Here is a 22,247-nt window from a genome sequence, read left to right as displayed (position 1 = left end):
CCATATCATTACAATTTTCATGCAAATGACCCATGGACCATGAAACTAATTAACTAATAAAGTCAGCTCACACAAACGGTGTTATAGTGGGCTGCAACTTATTACCAGTCCGTCATCAGATACAATGCTTACAAAGAAGAGAAAAGGAGGATAGTAAAACATCAGAAACTGAAATCATAAATAAAATTAACATGTATATACAACTATATGTACTTGAATATATTACATAGTAACTCTTTGAACAGTCCCAAAGAGATGCTTATAATATAAACATATTTGTGCTGTGATTGTTGGATCTGAAGACTACAGCAAACTATCTAGCAGTATAAAGTTGGCAACACTCAAATGTAAGATTAGAAATATTCACAGTATAAAATTTATCACAAGACAAAGCAGTCTAAAGGCCAAATCAAATAAAAATTACTTAACCATCAGTATTGATAAGATAAATATGCACTAGATATAGGACAGATGACAGATGTGATCCACAGGTAGAAAGTGGTTGAAAATGTACAAGAAGAAGATCAAAACCACTGTTCTATCGGTCTACTAGTAGACAAGCTGGCAGAAGAAGGTACCTCAGTGTACAAAAAAGTGAAAAAACATGGTGAAGAGGCTTCTTAACGGACCAGAAAAGTCTTTGAAAAGGGCTTTCTTAGGAAACACTTTGTTCATTTAACAACTATTGGAAGTATTTTTTAACGTAATAAAAATTTAAAGCTCTTAGAGTATACAAATACCATCCTTTAGGAAAATAATGACACTTATGAGAATGTTGATCTCTTTTTGAGATTAAACTTTAAACCACTTGCTTTAAATCAGTCTTAGATTACAATATTAAACCTGTTATGTATCATCTGAGATGTATCTAGTAAGGTTGAGTTTGGATCATTGATTTTTGGGTTGTGTCTCCATCAAACATGACAGTTTTTGAACCACCCTTTAAAGTCATTGGTAAATCATTTTTTTAGGTTAAGAACAAGAGCAGGCTCTGTACTGGTCCCTTGTTGGATTTACATTTTGTCAATGTGACTCTCTACTTACTATTGTTTACAACTAGAATTTTGTGACCCACCTAGTGAAAGGCTTTTGCAAGGTACAAAATACACCATAATGCTAACTTATTTTGTTTAGTTATAGTAAGATTTCAGTTCTGAAGTCCTGTATTGCTTTCTCTGTGGAGAATCCTTTAAAAATCTAAACTGAAACCAGTTAAGAAACTCTGCCAGATGAATGAGTCTGTGTTCTATAGTAGATTACTATCTCAAAACTTTTGAAAAATTATGGAAGGAGTCAAGTGGGCCTGAAGATAGAGGCAGTTTAACTATCTGCAATTTTGTCATATTTAAATCTGCCAGGAAATATATCCTGAATCATTGACTGATTACAGTGGTAGCTTAAGAGTTGTGGCAGCTGAGCCACAAAAATGTATGAATGGGCCAGAGCCATTCATGGACAGCCTAAGTTAGCTGTGTCAGATATCCATTGACATGTAAACCTAGCAATAACCAAAATTCTGGCAGCATTTGGCTTGCATGGATGCAAGTCAGCAAAAAAAAGTAATGGCAGTGCAAAATGAACCACCGTTCAGTACAGACACATTTTTTGAGAGTCTGTAACTTCAATCCATGGACTACATGAGTTGAGCTTAATGCAAGCTCCCCACAGACCCATACAGAAGTTTGTTTGATACTATCCATCCATTTCCGCCTTCTCTTCATTGCATCTTTGAAATAAACGCCACCCCGAGAATGATGTTCATTTCATTCTGGACATGCATCCACCTGTTCTCCTGCGGTCACATGGTTGGATGATGAGCTCATCACTGAGGAGAATACACCCTTTGGGATCAATGTTCAAGTGGAACTGTTATGAAAACACAATTATTGCAATCGCCACTTAGTGGACATTGTGATCTGATTTCATTTTTTATCACTTGTTAATTTACTCATCTGGCAGAATAAATACATTTTTGCAAGTGTACTGATCAGTTCCCATTACCACACCATCACCATAGCCTACATCCTGAAAAAAGTGCCTGGGTACAAAAGTAAAGTTAGCTCACTGCACAACTGTCATGTAACCGGTGATACTCACACATTTCTACTTCACTGCTGACCTCAACATGATCACTATGCAAAGTATGTGGTGACAAACATTCATTGATGTGAATGACACAGAACAGTGACTGATCTACCACTTATGTCCTTATGTACAAAGAGTGAGTATGTGAAAAAACCGTCATGTACTACGAGCTGAAGCAAAGTGACAACTTTGGAAGAACTGTGAAAGACAGTAGACAGTAAACAAAACACAGTAGACAGTTAGATCAAGACTATGCAGCTGAAGTGTGGGACATCATCACCATCCCATCAATGCAGTCTTTTTGTAAGTGACTTAAAGAAAAGTTAATCTGATGAATTTCATCATCACAGGAACAACAGGTACATCAGTTGCTGTGCCAAGAGGACTGCAGTGACAAGAGGCCACCTCAGTTCCTGCGCCATTTTTGGAGCCTTGCATAGTTTGACATGTTCCTGGACTCGCTGCTGCTTGCCATCTGGATGTATAGTCTTCCTGCACAAGTGCAAGCGGTCATTGCCACACAAACAGAAAAGCAGCTGGATGCAGTCAAGGACTTGCGGATAGGGTGCAAGATGTGCTGGTAGTGGAGCCCAATACTCCTGCTGCAGCAGCTTACAATGTTGTGACCATGTCGACAAACTTGACCTCACAGCAACATGCATCTCTGGCAGGCACCAGCATGGACTCCTACTTGCCCCACCTAGTTCAGGACTTGGCCGCACAGGTGGCAACAGTCAGCATGCAGGTCAACCAGTTTAGATTAGATTAGATTAGATTAATTTTCGTTCCATAGATCCGTGCTGAGGAGATCCTTGTGAATGTGGAACATGTCAATTTTTTTTTTTTATTATTTATTTATTTTTTTTAAGCTGAAATAACAATACTAATAGTATGAATATATACAATACATCATTTGTTTCTATTAAAAAATTCGTCAATGGAGTAGAAGGAGTTGGCCACTAGTAAGTCTTTCGGGCTCCTTTTAAACTGATCTTTATTTGTAACTAAATTTTTTATGTTTACTGGCAAATTATTGAAGATGAGTGTTCCCGAGTAGTGGACCCCTTTTTGAACTAAAGTAAGTGCTTTTAAGTCCTTGTGCAGATCATTTTTGTTCCTGGTATTGTATGTATGAACTGAGCTGTTTGTTGGAAAAAGAGATATATTATTTAGGACAAATTTCATTAATGAGTAAATATACTGAGAGGCAGTAGTTAGTATACCCAGTTCTTTGAAGAGGTTTCTACAGGACGTCTGTGAATTTACTCCACAAATAATACGTATTACACGCTTTTGGACTCTGAAAACTTTTGTTTGACTTGAAGAGTGACCCCAAAATATTATACCATATGACATTATGGAATGAAAATAGACAAAGTATGCAAGCTTTTTCATTTTTATGTCACTTATGTCTGCTAACACTCGAACTGCAAATACAGATTTGTTAAGGCGTTTCTGCAGTTCTGTGATGTGCTCTTCCCAACTGAATTTATTATCAAGTTGTAATCCCAGGAATTTAAGACTGTCAACCCCTTCTATCTGCTCTTCTTCATATTTTATGCATATGCTGGGTGGAAACCTCTTACAGGTTCTGAATTGCATATAGTGAGTCTTTTTGAAGTTTACTGTCAGTGAGTTGGTGCACTCATGGAGAGTTAGTCACTGTCCTCACCCATCCAGCCCCCTCCCTGTTTCCATCCCAGCACTACACTGATACGTAACAAATAAGGCAGTAGAACAAGTTATGTGCCAAATGCAAACACTAGAACAAAGCAGACCAAAGAAGCAAAAGCCACAAAGATAGGGCGCTCTGTGCCAGAGATGCCACAGAGTCCCCACCCGGTAGTGTGGAGCACAGCGGAGGGAAGCTTCATTACATGAATTCATAATCTTGGTGCCAGCTCAGTGGCTTTGGCGGTGGCTGGGGTGGGAAGTCGGGGGCATCAGTGTCAGTAGTGCAGGAGTCCCTTGGTTCCAGTGGCTGCACAGGCAGAGACACGTCAACTGAAGACAGGTTGGCAGCATTGGGGAGCAGCTTGGTGAGTGACCATGCCGGTTTCAGTCATTTAACAGACACTGCCCACAGCCATCCATGTAGGTGGATGATGACTGTGTTCATACCGCAACATAGCGTGCAGTGAGGTCCTGAATAAAGTGGCTGTAGGGCTGCTCGCACAGTGTTGTCCCACAGCATCACAAAGTCACACGAAGAAAGGTCCTTGTGGATGAACACAGGTGGGATGGTGTGGGGGCAGGGAAGGCGGGTGCAGAGATGTGTGATGTGGGTACAAACCCGCTCGACCAGGGTGGGAAGAACCTCGGTTGCAGCTGACGGTGAATCCTCAATGAACTCAGCGGGAAGAAGGAGGGGTTCCCCATGTAGAATCTCAGTGAGCGAGCATTCAAATATTCTTTATGGGCTGAGTGAATACCCAGCAGGATCCACAGGAGGGCCTCTGACCATAGGCCGCCTTGCCACATTAGTGCGGCCTTGAGTGTGCGGTGCCACTGCTTAACCAGGCGATTTGCCTTCAGGTGGTAAGCCATCTACATCTACATCTACATCTACATCCATACTCCGCAAGCCACCTGACGGTGTGTGGCGGAGGGTACCTTCAGTACCTCTATCGGTTCTCCCTTCTATTCCAGTCTCGTATTGTTCGTGGAAAGAAGGATTGTCGATATGCTTCTGTGTGGGCTCTAATCTCTCTGATTTTATCCTCATGGTCTCTTTGGGAGATATACGTAGGAGGGAGCCATATACTGCTTGACTCTTCGGTGAAGGTATGTTCTCGAAACTTTAACAAATGCCCCTACCGAGCTACTGAGTGTCTCTCCTGCAGAGTCTTCCACTGGAGGCCATGGTGTGAAACTTGGCTATGCCACTGAGTTTGCAGAGTCATGCAAAGAGAGTGGACTCAAAATGGCGTCCCTGGTTGGTCATGAGAGACAGAGGACAGCCAAAGTGAGCAACCCACATCGAGGCATAAGAATGGGCAACGGTCTCGGCAGTGATGTCAATAAGTGGGACTGCCTCGACCCATCAGATCACATGGTCAATGATCGATAAGATGTATCTGTAACCTTTGGAATGGGGGAGGGGACCAACAATGCCAATATGGACATACCAAAAATTCCCCTTTGGATTGTCAAACTTGCCCAATGGAGATTGAGTGTGCCTGCCAACCTTACTGTGCTGGCTCAGAATGCATGCATGGCCCCAAGTGCGACAGTCATGCTTCACACCGGCCTGACAAAGTGCTCTGTAACCAGCCACATCATGACTCACATTCCAGGGTGGGCTAAACCATACAAGGCTGTAAAGATCCTATGATGAAGGGTGGTAGGGACAAGGTGGTGGAGTCTACCCATAGAGATGTCACAAAGGACAGGGATTGTCGACCCAGGTAGCATATGGGGCTGGACAGAGAGCGATGATTCGTTGTCTGATATTATTCGCTGTATATCATCATTGTTGACCTGTAGTTGGGCGAGCTCCTCCAGATTCAGCAATGCAGTTAGCATGCAGATGCAGAAAAGGTAGTCTGCCAGAATGTTCTCCATGCCGCGGATATAGCACACATCGGAAGAGTGCTGATAGATGTAGTCCATATGATGGAAATCTCTCGGTGGAAAGTCCTTAGCCAGATTACGAATAGCATCCACAAGTGGCTTGTGATCTGTAGATACTGATAGGTCACCCCTTGAAGTCACTACAGAAGTGTTTAATTGCCTTGCATACAGCGAGGAGCTCATGGTCGAAAGCTGACCACTTGCACTGGCTCTTAGTCAGATTCTGGGAAAAGAAGTGGAGGGGTTGCGTGGAGTCAGTGGTGTGCTATTGCAAAACAGCACCCACAGTTTAGTCACTGGCATCAGCCGTGATCGAGACACGGGCCTCAGGGTCAGGGTGGGCAAGTGTGATGGCTTTGGTGAGGGTAGTTTTAAGGTTACCAAAAGCATCAAGCAGGGGTTTGCTCCACTCCACCTTTCGTTTCCCAGTGGTGTTTTTGTCGGAGAGAGCATCAGTGAAGGCCATTTGGACAGAAGCAGCTTGAGGATTATGGCGGTGGCAAAAGTTTGCCATACCCAGAAAATGATGCAGCTGAGCATAATCCTCAGGGAGAGGGAGATCAAGTACGGTTTCAACACGAGAACTCATCAGTCGGAGGCCTCTGGCAGAGACAGTATGGCCTAGGAAGGTAAATGATGTGGAACACAGTTGAGATTTATCATGGTTGATCACCATGCCATTGTCAGTGAGAGCCAAATGGAATGTGTCAAGGTGAACTTGATGCTCCTCAGTGGAGGAGGAAAAGATCAGTACATGATCCAAGTAAACCTAAGCAAATGGCAGAGGGAGAAAAATGGAATCAATGAACCGGCACCATGTCTGTGCAGCATTTTTCAATCCATAAGGCATGTAACAGTATTCAAATAGGCCAAAGGGTGTGATGATGCCATCTTTGGAATATCTAGTGGATGCTTAGGGATCTGATGATATGCCTTGGAACGTTCTAAAATGAATAAAAAGTTAGAACCATGGAGTAATTTCATGAAATCCTGGCTTTGTGGGATGGGGTATTTATTGATAATGGTGAGAGCATTAAGAGACCTGTAGTCCCCACACATGCATAAGGTGTCATCCATTTTGGGAACAAGATGAATAGGTGAAGACCAGTTGCTATCAGAGGAGCAGAGGATGTCCGAAGCCAACAGATCCTGAACAATCTCCTTGGCATGCACAAGTATGGAAGCGTTGAGGCGCCTGACCTTATAACAAACAGGTGGGCCATCAGTGGTGCAAATACTATGACAAGTGCCATTAATGATGGCTGATACTTGCATAGGAGGGCCTGCAATAGGGATCAAGAATCTATCCAAAGGCAATGTTGGTTCACTGACCTGGGTGAACCGGGGCGGCGTAGGCGGCACATCAGCTGAAGTCGGCAATGGAAAATATGATGCAGGAGCAGGGCATGCAGATGCATCTTGTATATTTATCCACAGACATGAAAAAACAACAGCAGGTAGTGGAATGCTCAACACAGGAGCAGATCTGTGAGAAAACACTGTAGAGGCGTGTGATGGACTGCCTTGTTGTGGGTCTGCTGATAGGCTATGTATGGTGCGCCATGTCTGTGGCCATTCAGCAGATGTAGAGGTGAATCAGTTGAATAAGGCATTGTTCTGGGTGTGGAGTTCATTGATTTGTGAGTGCATGTCCGACAGGTCAGAGAGTCATGTACTAATGTGCTTGACAAGGGACGCACATGTGGAGAGCATAGCAAAGTTGTCGGAGAGAAAAGTTGTGGTGAATTTGTGGAGCATGGAACTGTAGTGGAGTGTGGTGGCCTGCAGGTCTGGTGAAAGTTTGTAATGGTATAGAAAATCTAACCCGATCATAGGTTCATCCATGTCGGCAACATGGAAAGTCCAAGGTAAGTGTGAACCAGTGATAGGTGAAGCGACATCTTGATGGAGCCATGGACCACAATAAGAGAACAATTGGCAGCAATCAAGGTGAGGGTAGAAGATGATAGTGTATTGGCAGTGTGCTTGGCCAGGATTACATTAAAATTGGAGCCAGTGTTGATGAGAAAGCGGATGCCGTTTGACATGTCTGTGGCATAGAGGTGTCGCATCACTGAAGCAAGTGGTGCAGCATCAGATGATAGGTGCCATGAAGGAAAGTGGCGGGACGTGGTGCCTAAACATACTTGGTGCAAGGCATGTGGCAGTTGCAGGCAGCTTCCCCATAAGCAGCGTGGAACCAGCACAGTGGGAGGCTGGTAGCTGATCAGATTGCTGCTCGGGCAAGGTCAGTGGCTGTTGGTAGCCCACAGTCAGTACCTCCTGTAGGCCACTAGGTGGCAGCTCCTGACTGGCAGCTGAGACGCTGAGGTGAGCATGCTGACCTCTGCCAGCAGGGCATGTATCCGGAGGTGCAGGAGTGCCAACTTTGGGTGATGGAGATGTCGTTCCTGACAGGTAGTGTTGGTGACAAATGATAGCATAAGCCTGATCTGCCATGCATAAATGAACCTCTAGTGGTTCAGTGACATGAGACAGTAGATGAAGTTGCAGATACAAAGGCATCTTGACTATCCACAGTGTCCAAAGTGCGGTGTCACGTAATCCTTGATCATCAGTTAATGCAAGTAGGTGCTGCCAAAGCTGCGAAGGGATGTGGTCGTCGTGGTGCTCTTCATGAATAATGTAGTGGATAGCCTCTGCCGCAGAGCAAGAAAGGTACTTGATAAGCAGTGCTTTTGCCATCGAGTATTTGTGTGAGGCAAGTGGTGAGAGAAGCAAGTTGCTGATGAGGTCTGTACGAGCATGGAGGTGGCTCACAAGGCAGACAAAATGGGCATTGTCATCCGAAATGCCGTGGACATCCAGTAGGTGATCCACTAAGGCAAACCAAATCTTTGGGTTATCTTTTTACTAAGCAGGTAGCTTAGGAAGCTTGCCAGGTAGCACACATTGAGGAAACACCAGCAGATGGAGATTGGTGCGAGCAGATCAGGACACCTCCAACACTGGAAGTGCAGTAGTGGTGAATGGTGCGTCACCCGAGGTTTGCTTGGGGCAGGGGCAGTGGCTGCATGCAGCACATGGTGCTGAGGGAGCAGGTGTATAAGTCAGCACAGTGTGTCCAATCTGCAGGCCGGGCGAAGAACACGGTGCGGGTGTAATGGCAGGTGCTGTTGCAAAAGTGGGCAGGAGGCAGTCGTGGTGAAGCCACGGTGGGGCTGACCATGTAACCAGCATGGGTGGAACGGCCGGCGCCATTACAAAAGTGAGTGGAAGGCAGTCATGGTGCAACAATGGTGCTAGAGTCATTAGGCAGTGTGCGCTCTCCATGTCGTTGCTGTTGTTGTGCTGCCACACTAGGCGGTAGCATGTTGTGCCAGGTGAGGTTAGGTGGCTGCCAGTGAGGCCAAGCATAAATTATTGTTCACTTTTAACCAAATTCGAAGTAGGTACACTTGTTCACTCGTGGTCACAAGCATAGTTAATGGGGTCAGCTATACTTGCACCAAAATACACTGTTAGATCCATTGTGGCAGAAACAATGCGGGCTGGCACACGAAGTTCGTAAATGATGAAAACAAGCACAAAATAACTTGGGCTGAGACAATGAGCATGTTGGAGTCACCACTGTGATTATCACATAGCATTGGTTAAAGGTAGCACACACTAAGTATCGAACACACATTTATTAATCACTGATACAAAACAAACCCACACCTAATACAGTAGTACAAGTTCATATGCCAACTAGCTCTGCAGATGATGAAGAAATTGAAGAAATGTATGATGAAATAAAAGAAATTATCCAGAAAGTGGAGGGAGACAAAAATTTAACAGTTGTGGGTGACTGGAATTTGATAGTACGAAAAGGGAGAGAAGGAAACGTAGTAGGTGAATAATGATTGGGGGTAAGAAATAAAAGAGAAAGCCGCCTGGTAGAATTTTGCACAGAGCACAACTTAATCATAGCTAACACTTGGTTCAAGAATCATAAAAGAAAGTTGTATACATGGAAGAAGCCTGGAGATACTAACGGGTTTCAGATAGATTATATAATGGTAAGACACGAGATTTAGGAACAACCAGGTTTTAAATTGTGAGACTTTTCCAGGGGTAGATGTGGACTCTGACCACAATCTATTGGTTATGAACTGTAGATTAAAACTGAAGAAACTGCAAAAAGGTTGTAGAGAGCTTCAGGGAGAGCATTAGGGAACGATTGACAGGAATGGGGGAAAGAAATACAGTAGAAGAAGAATGGGTAGCTTTGAGGGATGAAGTAGTGAAGGCAGCAGAGAATCAAGCAGGTAAAAAGACAAGGGCCAGTAGAAATCCTTGGGTAACAGAAGAAATACTGAATTTAACTTATGAAAGGAGAAAATATAAAAATGCAGTAAATGAAGCAGGCAAAAAGGAATACAAACGTCTCAAAAATGAGATCGACAGGAAGTGCAAAATGGCTAAGCAGGGATGAGTAGAGGAAAAATGTAAGGATGTAGAGGCTTATCTCACTAGGGGTAAGATAGATACTGCCTACAGGAAAATTAAAGAGACTTTTGGAGAAAAGAGAACCATTTGCATGAATATCAAGAACTCAGATGGAAACCCAGTGCTAACCAAAGAAGGGAAAGCAGAAAGGCGGAAAGAGTATATAGAGAGTCTATACAAGGGTGATGTGCTTGAGGACAATATTATGGAAATGGAAGAGGATGTAGATGAAGATGAAACTGGAGATATGATACTGCGTGAAGAGTTTGACAGAGCACTGAAAGACCTGAGTCAAAACAAGGCCCCGAGAGTAGACAACATTCCATTAGAACTACTGACAGCCTTGGGAGAGCCAGTCCTGACAAAACTCTACCATCTGGTGAACAAGATGTATGAGACAGGCGAAATACCCTCAGACTTCAAGAAGAATATAATAATTCCAATCCCAAAGAAAGCAGGTGTTGACAGATGTGAAAATTACCGAACTATCAGTTTAATAAGTCGCGGCTGCAAAATACTAACGTGAATTCTTTACAGACAAATGTAAGAACTAGTAGAAGCCGACCTCAGGGAAGATCAGTTTGGATTCCGTAGAAATATGGGAACACGTGAGGCAATACTGACCCTACGACTTATTTTAGTAGCTAAATTAAGGAAAGGCAAACCTACATTTCTAGCATTTGTAGACTAATTTTTCAACCAGTACGTCAACACCAAGGAGAACAAATGAAGGAAAAAAGTAGGCAAAATGCTACAAGCCCCAGTCTGGCACAAATTTTCATTTTTATCTGAAATATTCTAAGCTGATGTGGAAACATAATCACAATTTGCAAGTTGACTCTTAATTGAATGTGACTGTTGATCAACAATGCAGTGTCCCAGACACTGCACTGCAGTTATCTTCTGGAACCTCAATTTCATACACATTACTATTTATGTTTGTATCTTATTTAGTAATGTTCCACATTGTTTTTGTTTTATTTCTGGAGTTGTTTATGTTTTGAGCTTTCTGTGTACATTTCAGTTTTTTTAATAACAAAAAGATTTTACAATAGAGATGGTAATAGAGTTCATATCTGTCCAATGACCTTTCTTGTAAAGACACAAAAGATTAAAATAGTGCCACAGCAAATGAAAGAGGAGAGGGAAAAGATAAGAATAATAAAGGTAGGCAGAGGGACAAGATAAGAATAATGAAGGTAACTGGGGCACACATCAAACTGTAATGGAAATAATTATTGACTATAATGGAATTAATTATATGGGCACCTCATTGTATATAATAAATTATGATACTGTATAGGCTTTTTTTTTCTTGTCCTTTTTTTCTGCCACTTGTGTGATGGACTGAAGCCTTATACACATTATGAACTCTCTGATACTGATCGGCATCAAGAAGTCATTAAGAGAAAAACATTATCATCCAGTGAAACATTCAATAACTAGACAACAAAAGCTAGAAGTACATGTGCTCCTGAATGAACACAACCAGATGTATTATGCAAGGGCTAAATGAAGCATAACTTTGCAGTCTGATAGTAAGAGACTCTGATCTGGTTAATTATTTCTGCAGATCAAAATGTAAAGGTACGGGTGCTGCTATATACAAAAAGAAAATTGGTAGTCTGTAAGATAGATGACTGAGTTCTGCAAATATCTACCTAAACTTGCTAATAAACGTAGAAAAAGGCTTTGAAATGTCTGGCATAATGAATGAAGAACTAAGAATTTTCCGCATTTACAGGTATTCAAGTGGTAGTAGTACAACCCTATGAAAAAGCTAACAAAATTATTACTAAAATTTAGAATGGAAGCTGTAAATTTGGGCATAGAATCAAAATAAAAACAACAATTTAAAGATGGATTATGCATTGCAAGACAAAAATAATAATAAATATAACCATGAGAGTGACTGGTAAAAGCTGGACAATCATTGATGCCATTGTCACCAACACTGATAACAGAGGTGGTGGAGCTAAAATGTTGATTAATCATGGGTTAATACATTACATCTACAACAATAGAAGCTCTAAAATGAGAATAATGTAAGAGAAGAAAGCAGTTAGGATTATCAATCAATAAAACATGAATATTTTGAAAATTACATCAAGGAAGGAATTTTGGAGTAATACTGTGCAAGACAAGGAACAAATGAAAAAAATGCATTTCTTAATACATAAATGCACCATTTTCATGTAATCTTCCCCAAAATGACCTGTTGTAAAAAGAAAGGTCACGACAGGAAATAGGTTACCAAATGAATAATGAAATGCTGGACTGGACTATGGGATGTCATATAAACAGAAAATTTGGGGACATATAAACAGTACCTGAAGAAATACAAGAAATTTATAAGAGATGCAAAGGCCAGATAAATAAATGGAGTCATAAGAAATTCAAAATATATAAGTGAAACAGCACTGAAAGATATAGCAAAAAGAGTGCAAATATCAGAAACATTACTAAGTCAATGGAAACAGAGAACACCATACTCACACACAGACTTAAGACTGCTAATATACTCAACAACAGTTTCGTAAGTACTGTAGATTAATTCACTCAAAATTGAATATATTGAGAGAAATAATCAGGGGCCTAAGCGTCCTAGAACACATGGACAATAATCCTATTTAATGTTCCTGGAACTAGGGACACAAAAAGAAGCTCATAAAAATCATTTAAAGTAAAAAATCTTAGATATCTTCAGGGTATGATGCAATATAAAATCAACTAATAAAGCATGTGATTTAGGAAATTACTGAACCACTGTTGGATATAGGAAATACCTCATTTAGAGGAGAAGTATTTCCAGAAAATTAAAAATAAGGAAAGCAATGCACATGTGCAATAAAAGTGACAAATGTCATGTAAATAATTCAAAAGTAGTATCTGCTGTATCAAAAATATTACAGATGCTAATTCACAACAGACTGATTTAAACAGCAGAGAACTACAGTATTTTGAGTCCAGCATAACATAGTATGCTTCTATCTCTAATCCAACAGAATCTGTTATAGATGCATTAGGCAAAAGAAATTTGGCATCACTATGTTTCTGGATCTGTTTAAAGCTTCTGACACAATCACCTATGCAGCTCTAATGGAAAAAAAACTTCAAAGGATTGCCCTAAGTAGACATGCTGTGGAATGGATAAAATCATATGATACGTTGGCAACAAAAGGCAATATGTGACTACAGTAACTGGAGACAGATCTGAAATCAAAATCATTAAATGTGGTGTATCTCAGGGATCTGTATTTATTCAACTTCTTTATAAATTATATCAAAGTCGATGAGAAGGAGCAAAAAAATGCTCTTTGCTGATAATGGGACATTATTAAATATAGAAAAAAGTCTGGAAACTCTTAAAAGAAGTGAAATTATTTCAACAAATAACAGTATGCAGTGGTTCATACAAAGAAACTTAATTACAAGTCAAAAAAATGATGATCTTCATGGTGTTCACTAACAAAGAAAAGAAAGAACACATAGGTATATTTAAAAAAGAAAGAAGACTGGAAGGAGCTGAATCAGTAAATTTTTTGGGAACTGTGTTTGAAAATAAGCTGCAAAGGAGACAACATATAGACAATGTTAAACACTGTGTTATTTATTATGAAACAGCTTGTACATTATGCCAACAAACATAGTAAGTGTCCAGTGTGCTGGGTGCTTGAATCATACTGACAGTATGAAACTACAGAGTAAGGAAACACCAACAGCAACAATAGAAAAATAATTTTTGAATCACCAGGACTTTATAATCATTCTGAATAAAAAACAGACTGATTCATGCAGTGCTCTCTTCCTCAACCCAAAAGGAATGATATTTCTTACTATGCTGATATACAGAACAATAGCTTCATTAGTAAAAGGTAGGACATTACTAGTAAAAATTTTAATGTCCATAAACAAGATATAAGAAGTAAAAATCAGTTGCAACCACACAGATAGGTGTTGAAGAAGGTCTGCAATACTCAGGTGTACAGTTACTGAAGCGGCTGCCAAAGAGCCTGTGAGGCAGTGTGAGAGAGGAGACAATCCAAAAAGTCCTTACAGATTATTTAGTGTGAAAATAATTTTACAATATTCCCAATTTTTTGCTTGAAATTGTCACATATAGACTAAATATTAAGCTGTTAGATTCAGTTGACTTGGTGTATAGTACAAGTACATACATTGCACATACTGTAGTTAAATGGGACAAAACAGACATCAGTTTATTACATTATTGCTCCAGCAGCCTATGATAAACTATTGCTGGAAGTGAAACACATTCTTAAACATAATCTATATACCACATTCACATGCCTCATCATGTGCAATTACATTTCCTGTATTGAGTGAATTTAGTTAATCTTCTGTTCCATAATCATTTATCTCAATATCTATCTATTTAAAATTCATGCATTGATTGTAAGGAGGATCTATGTTATGATCTTCTATGGTGAAAATGTTTTGAAAAATGTAATTCAATATTTCAGCCTTTTGTCTATTAATCATTTCATTGTCATCTCATTGCGTGACTGTGTAGGTGGTTCTGATCTGTTGTGTGCTTATGTAAAACCAAACTAATTAGGATTTTCCATTAGGTTTGTAGGATAAATTTTTTTATGGAATTTATAGAACTGCTTTTTGCATTGCGCTTATTATGTTCATTTTGCTCTCAACCAGTTTTTGTTTGTCAATAAGGTCTTTACTTTATTTAAATCTGTGAAGAATCCCTTTTTGTTTTTGTAGCATGGTGGAGCTTTCCAGTGACACACCACATTGCTCAGCTTGATACATGTCTGTGAGATCAACAACATTGCTGATCAGCTGGAGTGACTGTGCAGACTCTGACTGTTCAATGCTTGTTGTGCCTCTATCATGTCCAGATGATTTCTACAATTTTTGTGTCAATAAAATTTTTATTAATCTACATATGGTTTGTCTATTGTGTATCCTACACCCATCCTTATCTGAGTTCCTTTATGTTTAAGGTGTACTGCACAATCGTCCTGAAGTGTGTCCATTGATACTCTATATCTTCATCCCTGGAGATGAATGTTAAATGTTTACTGCTCAGGTAATCTACAGTCTGTTTCCTATCACATTTCTTAAGGAGGATATTTGCCTATCTTCCTTAACATTCCAGTTGTGGCTTGAGATTATTGATTTTATAACAGCTTTATGACTACAGATTCCCTTTGGGTCTGTTAATCACCAGAATACAGCAAGACTTTACTCTCATGAGTTGGTTCCATTGATAATTGCTCAAGGCCATTTTCAGAAAAATCTATTTAGAACACTGTCACATGACTAACTATTCTTGGAATCTGTTTTAATCATGTAAGGCTTCCTCTCTATAGCTAACCAGGTAATTTTATGTGCATGTAATATTTAAGCTTTTGAGACTAGAGTTAAAAATGTTAGATACAAACATTAAAACCTGTAGAAAGGGGTTATTATGACTACAAGTGAATATCAGCACTCATTTAATCAAGAAATTAATGAGGATATGGTAGAGAATACTGAATGGGGTTTTTAATTGCCAAATCTTTCAGTAATTTCTCAAAAAATTACTGCTGTAATAAACTGGACTTTTCTGTTTCTACTAAAGGGGAAATCAGAGTCATTTAGTTTAGCAAAAATGATTTACCATTGGGAAGGCAATGAGCAGATTGAAGGAATATTTTGAGAAGTATTTTATAAGCTAGGAATAATTATTATTCTTACCATGTCTTTCAGAAGCTTGTGCTGCCCTTTCACTCCATATACCATTACAGGCAACAAGAACTGTATCTCCTGGTTCATACAAATTTAATAAAGCTGCCTCCATTCCCAGAGTACCTGACCCACACATTGCAAAAGTCATCTCATTTTTTGTCTGGAAGACATACTGCAAACCAGCCTTTATATCATCCAGCACCTAAATCAGAACATCAACAGATCTATTAAATTATATGTCATGCTCAGAAATGTACGTAATTCTATACTAAAAAAAATCTGCTCTTTGAGATGGTGAAAAATTATTGTAGTATTGTGGGTACTGTTCATACTAAAATGAGGATAAATTACAGTAAATATACTGTCTGCATTTTTGTTAAAATGCCTGTAAAGAAATGACCACTATAATAAAATAAAGTCATTGAGGGTAGAATCACATGCAAAAGTTGACACAACCATTAACTTCAGAACAAGTTTTCATGTACCAGACAAAAGAGAGAAAGTATCTGAAATAAATAAGTCTGTTCAGAAAATAAGTAGGATAGTCATGCAGGATATTATGGCAGGGAAGATACAACAGATCATAATAGAGCAGAGTCAACATTGAAAAGAGTGAAAAAGCACAATTTGAAGAGAAGAGAAACAAGAAATGAAGTAGAGCTTAGTCAACAAGTCAGGCATAAATTAGACCATATGGGAAATAGATGCAAAAATGATGGAAAACGAGCAGTATCAGAGAAAAATGAAAGAATAAGATACTGGTGAATATGCTTCCAAGGTAAGAAAAGGTAAAAGAGAGCACCGAATAAACAAATGAACAGTAGAAAGTAAAATTATGTGAGAAATGAAAGGAAGGGAGGAGAGTGAAAAGAATTTAGATAGCAACAGTAGTGATAAATATAAGTTAAGACCATATTAGTGGTGGCAAAAAAGTGCAAATGGCCCACCTATGAGAATCTGCCGATACACCAGTGCACTGAAGCAGACACCAAGATCATTTCTGTTATGGTGTAGAGCATGCCAAGCATAGAGATATTGTATTTACTCATTAGTGACTCTAAGCTCTGTGAAATGGCTATGCCATAGCTTCATACGGTCTTATAACTACTTACAGTCTCCCCCAGGGGGTTTTCATTCTTTAATGGCCATGAAAATTACATGTTCAATAAAGAAATAATATTTTGCCAGTGTGCTGCTGTAGCACAAATGCTCCTCCAAAGTCATATCTACAGGAGAATTCTCCAAACCTTTTGAGATAAAAACTAGTGTATATGGAGGTGATGGATTCTCTCCACTGCTATTTAACTGTGCCCTAGAAAAAGTAGTCAGAGAGTGGAACATGAAGATCTGTTGTGGAATCTGGTTGAGACCAAAAGACAAAGGCATCAAAGCCAATTGTCTAGGCTTTGCAGATGATATGGTCCTTGTGACAACACAAGTATACATCACACAGTGTAGGAATTGTTCTATTTCATTTCATAGAAGTTACTTCATTACTCTCTCTCATAATTTAAAAAACATGATCAGTAGCAGGGTAGCTATAAAGAACCTGTATGAAGCAAGGAGTGAGATGATAGAACACTGAGGGCACATATGCCATCTAACAGCAACAGGGTAAAGTAAGACAGCTTGCAACTGTAAGGTGCTGACATCATGCTGTGAAGTATGCAACCAATAATCTGTAACTGTATTTTAAATGTATCGCGGTAAATAATGTTTTTTGTATTAATCTCTATATATTGTTAAGCAGATCTTAGTTTTAAAAGTATTATGAACCTTTATAATTAAAGCTGTAAGGAGTCATGGCTTTAGGCTTAATTTAAAATGTAAAGGGTCTTCCGCATAGGGGACGGGAGGGGGGGATAAGGTGGAAGAAACATTGCAACAGGAAGTTCCAGAACAGTTCTCTTTGTGAGTCAGAAGGGTGGTGAAGTAGTGTGTGGTGCGATGCCCACATACTGTATTGTGTGGTGATTATAATGAGCATGATCACTGTTAAACAGCCTCGTATGGATGGGATATTATTGCTACACTTAATTCTACATTATTATGCAGCTATTTGTCAACAAAGCAAGATATAGAAGTGGCAATGTTATTACAAGGGCTGGAGGGAAGTAACTGTTTGCTGGGAAGGAGGCAGACATTATATTGCAGCATTACCCACTGCACTGGCCAAATATTACGATAGGAATTACAACTTCGAAGCCACTTTGTAAGAGCTGCTAAACCATCCATCAGTAGCAAAATCTCACAAGAGGCCGCAGTATGCTGCTCAACACCACAAAAGGACTGAAGTATTTATTTCCATGGTGAAGTTCAGTATATTCTATTTCTCACAGTATGAGAGTTATGACTCATTGTCCTCATTGTCTTCTTGTACAATTTATGTGTTTAAAAGCAACAAGCTTTATCACACTGTTGTTATTTCAGTACATACTTAGTGTGTCCTTTTCACATACTGTGATATTTAATCAGCAACATTTTCAGATCATAAGCTGGTTATATGTAGGCCTATATATAAACTGCTTAAAATTATTATTGCCATATCACGCAAAGCATCAGATTGTGTACAAAGTACCAGCTCTTTTGTTACATTGACAAGCGTAATGAAAGCAGTTGTGGAAAAAGACAACAAAAGGTATTGAGCACATTTTCAGTACTACAAAAAAAGATTATTACTGTGGTGTTCAGGGCATATGATTTTGCTGATTCATGGCATGTGACAAACTAAATTATGTATCAACAAAAGTGCAGGAAAGTGTTTTTGTTATGTTGCACTGAGGTACTATCAGTTCAAAAATTCTTCACATTGAAAATTATCAGGAAACATCAGTGTAAAAACTCATTTTCAGTCAGTGGTTAATGCTGTATAAAGAAAATGTTAAAGAAAGATGTTTACTAGTTACAAAAATCACAAATAATAACACCACAGTAGCTATGCATCTTCAAAGCTTAGCAGGATCTTTTCACTCAACATTTCAGTGTTATTTTACATGAAAGTGTATCAAGTTTAAAATAGATTTATTCTGTTCTGATGAAAGTGTCTTTTGGTGTGGTAAAGAAAGTAATACATGTGTAGGATCCATACCGTACATATCCAGGGTATGTTGCTATTTTAAAGAGATTATGACTTATATTGTGTGCTCTCCTCCCCCTTGTTTCCTCATTAAGTTATTATATCAGTTCCAATTATTCAAAATTAAAGATTGTGGTAAGGGTTTAGCTCTGCAGTGCTTAGAGCAATTAGTGAACACTGAGGTCCTATTGCATGCAAGTGTCTGCCCATTATAATTACAAGTCCGATCGCCAACCACAGTGATTTATAGGCAAAAACTGATCCATGTAAGGATGGAGCTGGTGGGGCATTGCAGCATTCTAGTCAAGACCTGAGAAGAAGCCAAAGAACAGATACTCAAACTTCAAAAACAAGCTGTAACAATAGGTCTCAAAATCTCGTATCAAAAGACCAAGATAATGACAAACATAAAAAACACCAAAACATTGTAAAGTGGGAGAACAAACAACAGACATTGTCAAAGAATTCAAATATCTTGGAGAATGGATCAGCTGGAATGCCCTTAAGAAAAAGCAATGAAATCTAGAAAAAGTAAAATTGAACTGGCCTTCCAAGTTGCCACATATGAAGCCATTACCACATGACCAATAAACTCTCAGATGCATTGAGGAAAAGAAGAACTGATTTTTATGGATACATCCTTGGTATGAACCCAGATAGATCAGTAAATAATTTTGACTACTTCCACTTAGGGAAAAAAACCAAATCAGTTTAATGTAATGGAGAAGGAATTAAGAGAGCCCCAAGTCACAGAAAATATGCTCATAGATAAAACTGAAAAAAAAACTTAAGACAAGAAAGAGAGGTTCCAATTCAAAATGAAAACCAAACAAACAATCTAAATCTCTGAAGAGGAAAGGAAAGCAAGATCAGAAAGAATGAAACAATAATGCATTAATAGAAAAGTACAGAACATCAAGAGTTGATTGATTCATTGTACCCAAAAGTAGGGTGAAACAAATGGAGAAAATAATTGATTAAATGTTTTATCCTTTCAGATAACTGACAGTAGACAACACTAAAGAATTCAGATTTAACTAACAGATGATTTATTCATTAGTTAAAATGCATAAACAATTGAAATGGTGGTCCTGCAAATAAGTGTGTGACCATGAAACAAAATAACAATAATAAATAGTAGTAGAAAAGATTGGATACATGCATATCCAGAAGTTAATGAAATATCTGTGGTCCTCAAATACTAAGTCCCATTTCACTAAACAGTTCACGAGCCAGAAATAATTAGATTTCAATATAGCAACTAACATATCTAAATGCATGTAATCATACATATATTCTAATAGTCTAACCAGTAACGATACTAAAATGCAACCAAAAAGAAAAAAAACTAACTGTCCAAAGCTGCATGTCACCAGACACTTTTGAAATGTTAAAGCCCCAACAAGCTCACAGATTATAAGTTCAACTTAGCTTGCTTTTCTCCTAAGTTAGAACAAAAGTTAAAGTATTTGCATGGTCGCTTGCTACCTACAACCTATCACTTTACAAGTTCCAAGTCCTTCTCCAACATTCAAATTTCCCCAATGACTGCCTGGAATAGAATGACAGCCTGAAGCAGAATTATCAGGAGCTGCCATTTGCACACCCCTGTATGCCATCACATTTTTAGAAAGATCACAAAATATAGAAAATGGACCACCATTGAAAATATATACAGTTCACAAATACAACATATATTTTCTCACTCTATCTGAGCTTTCAGACCATTCATTTCCACTTGCCTCTCACCAGCAATTGCAGCTGCCCAGCCCTTGAATAGTTTCCAGTATAGTCTGCCTCATCCCAACCCCAGCCATGGTGATACTTGTATTTCAATAATTCTGCTTCAGCTGACAACTCACCAGCATCCACATTATCTTATAAACTACACATATGATCCAGAATGAGATTTTCACTCTGCAGCGGAGTGTGCGCTGATATCTGCCAGGAAGTTTCGTTACACATATGATTATCAAATGTATTGAAAATTCTCCAAAAGACAGTGATACTTTCTAATTCTAGAAATATATTGGCCAGTATCCACATTATCTTACAAACTACACAAATGTTTTACCAAATGTATTGAAGAATTCTCTAAAAGACAGTGATAGTTTCTAATTCTAGAAATATATTGGTAAAGGACCAAAATGAATTCACATCAAATATGGTCAGGGACAGACAGAAATAGGTTCGCACCAAAACAGCTTAACTCTTATTCTTCTTATAACGACTCGTAGTATGCAATTCCAAACAAACCAAAGTAACTTATAGGTATCACAAGCAGTCAATGAGCAAATATTTTATGAGATTTCACATGTGAAGTTTCTAGTCATTTACATGGATAGTTAACATACTGAGGGGCAGAGAAGGTAGATAAGTTAACCGAACAGCTCAGTTCTGCCTGCTTTGCACTAGTTAGCAATCTAAATGTTAAGTTACAGGCAGAATTGTTGGCGTAATTTGCACTTTTTTCACTCAGTACAGTGTTAAGGCATGATCTTCTGATGCAATGCAGGTCACAGTAGTATTTATTCTACAAAAGTGCAAGGCAGGAACATCTTGCAGAAGCCTTTTATAGGAACTTTTTAATCTTATGCTAATATATCAATAATTTACTCCCTAATGGTATCAGTAGTTAACATTAAGGGTGAATTTAAGATGAACTGCCATATTCTAGAAATAAAAATCATTTCCATATGAACTATGCATTCTTCTCTAGGATCCAGAAGGAAATTCTATATTCTGGCACAAAAGTCATTAAGAAGCTGCTACATGAAATCAAACAGGAAGTGGGAAATCACCAGACATTCAAAACTAAAGTAAAAGAGTATCTTTATGTCATTCCTTTTGTAATGTATCAGAATATTTGGACTCAGGGATGTAAATTCTGATTAAAAGTAATGTTAGTGTTTAACAGTGATTGTGTTTTATGTAAAATTACATAAATGCTTAGTTTGAAGTAATTCGTATGTTAATAAAGTAATCTGCAAGAAAGACATATAATTATCAAAGCGAGTAGATTAGCACTATTTGTGATTGGTTGTTATCATACTTTAAAGTATACACATAAAGCTAGGTATAGAAAGCTGACTGAAACCTGAAATTGATACAAGTGACCTTTTTGGGGAAAATTTAAGTGTATATCGAAAGGACAGGCAAATGGGTGCATTTGTCACAGTAGACAAGAAACTCAGATCCACCAAGGTATAGATTGAAGCTGCATATGAGATTGTTTTGGCAAAACTCAGTATCATAGGTGGGCATAAAATGATAATTTGATCTTTCTATCGCCCACCAGACTGATCTCCTGATGTAACCAAAAACTCTAGAGAAAACCTCAGTTCATTTGTAT

The 22,247-nt window shown here is 38.8% G+C and overlaps 1 protein-coding gene across 1 annotated transcript in view; it reads right to left on the bottom strand.

Annotated features, from left to right (window-relative positions):
- The window catches only part of LOC124606765 (alanine--glyoxylate aminotransferase-like), a 102,613-nt gene that overhangs the window by 62,146 nt on the left and 18,220 nt on the right, over positions 1-22,247 (bottom strand). Inside the window, exon 2 of the mRNA XM_047138820.1 lies at positions 15,829-16,021. Within this exon, the coding sequence (XP_046994776.1) occupies positions 15,829-16,021 (193 nt within the window). The remainder of the gene's footprint in view (positions 1-15,828; positions 16,022-22,247) is intronic.

The sequence above is a fragment of the Schistocerca americana genome, chromosome 3, assembly GCF_021461395.2.
Source record: "Schistocerca americana isolate TAMUIC-IGC-003095 chromosome 3, iqSchAmer2.1, whole genome shotgun sequence".
NCBI lineage: Eukaryota > Metazoa > Arthropoda > Insecta > Orthoptera > Acrididae > Schistocerca > Schistocerca americana.
The sequence above is the reverse complement of the archived record's forward strand: the minus strand, read 5'-3'. Positions and strand labels throughout refer to the sequence as shown.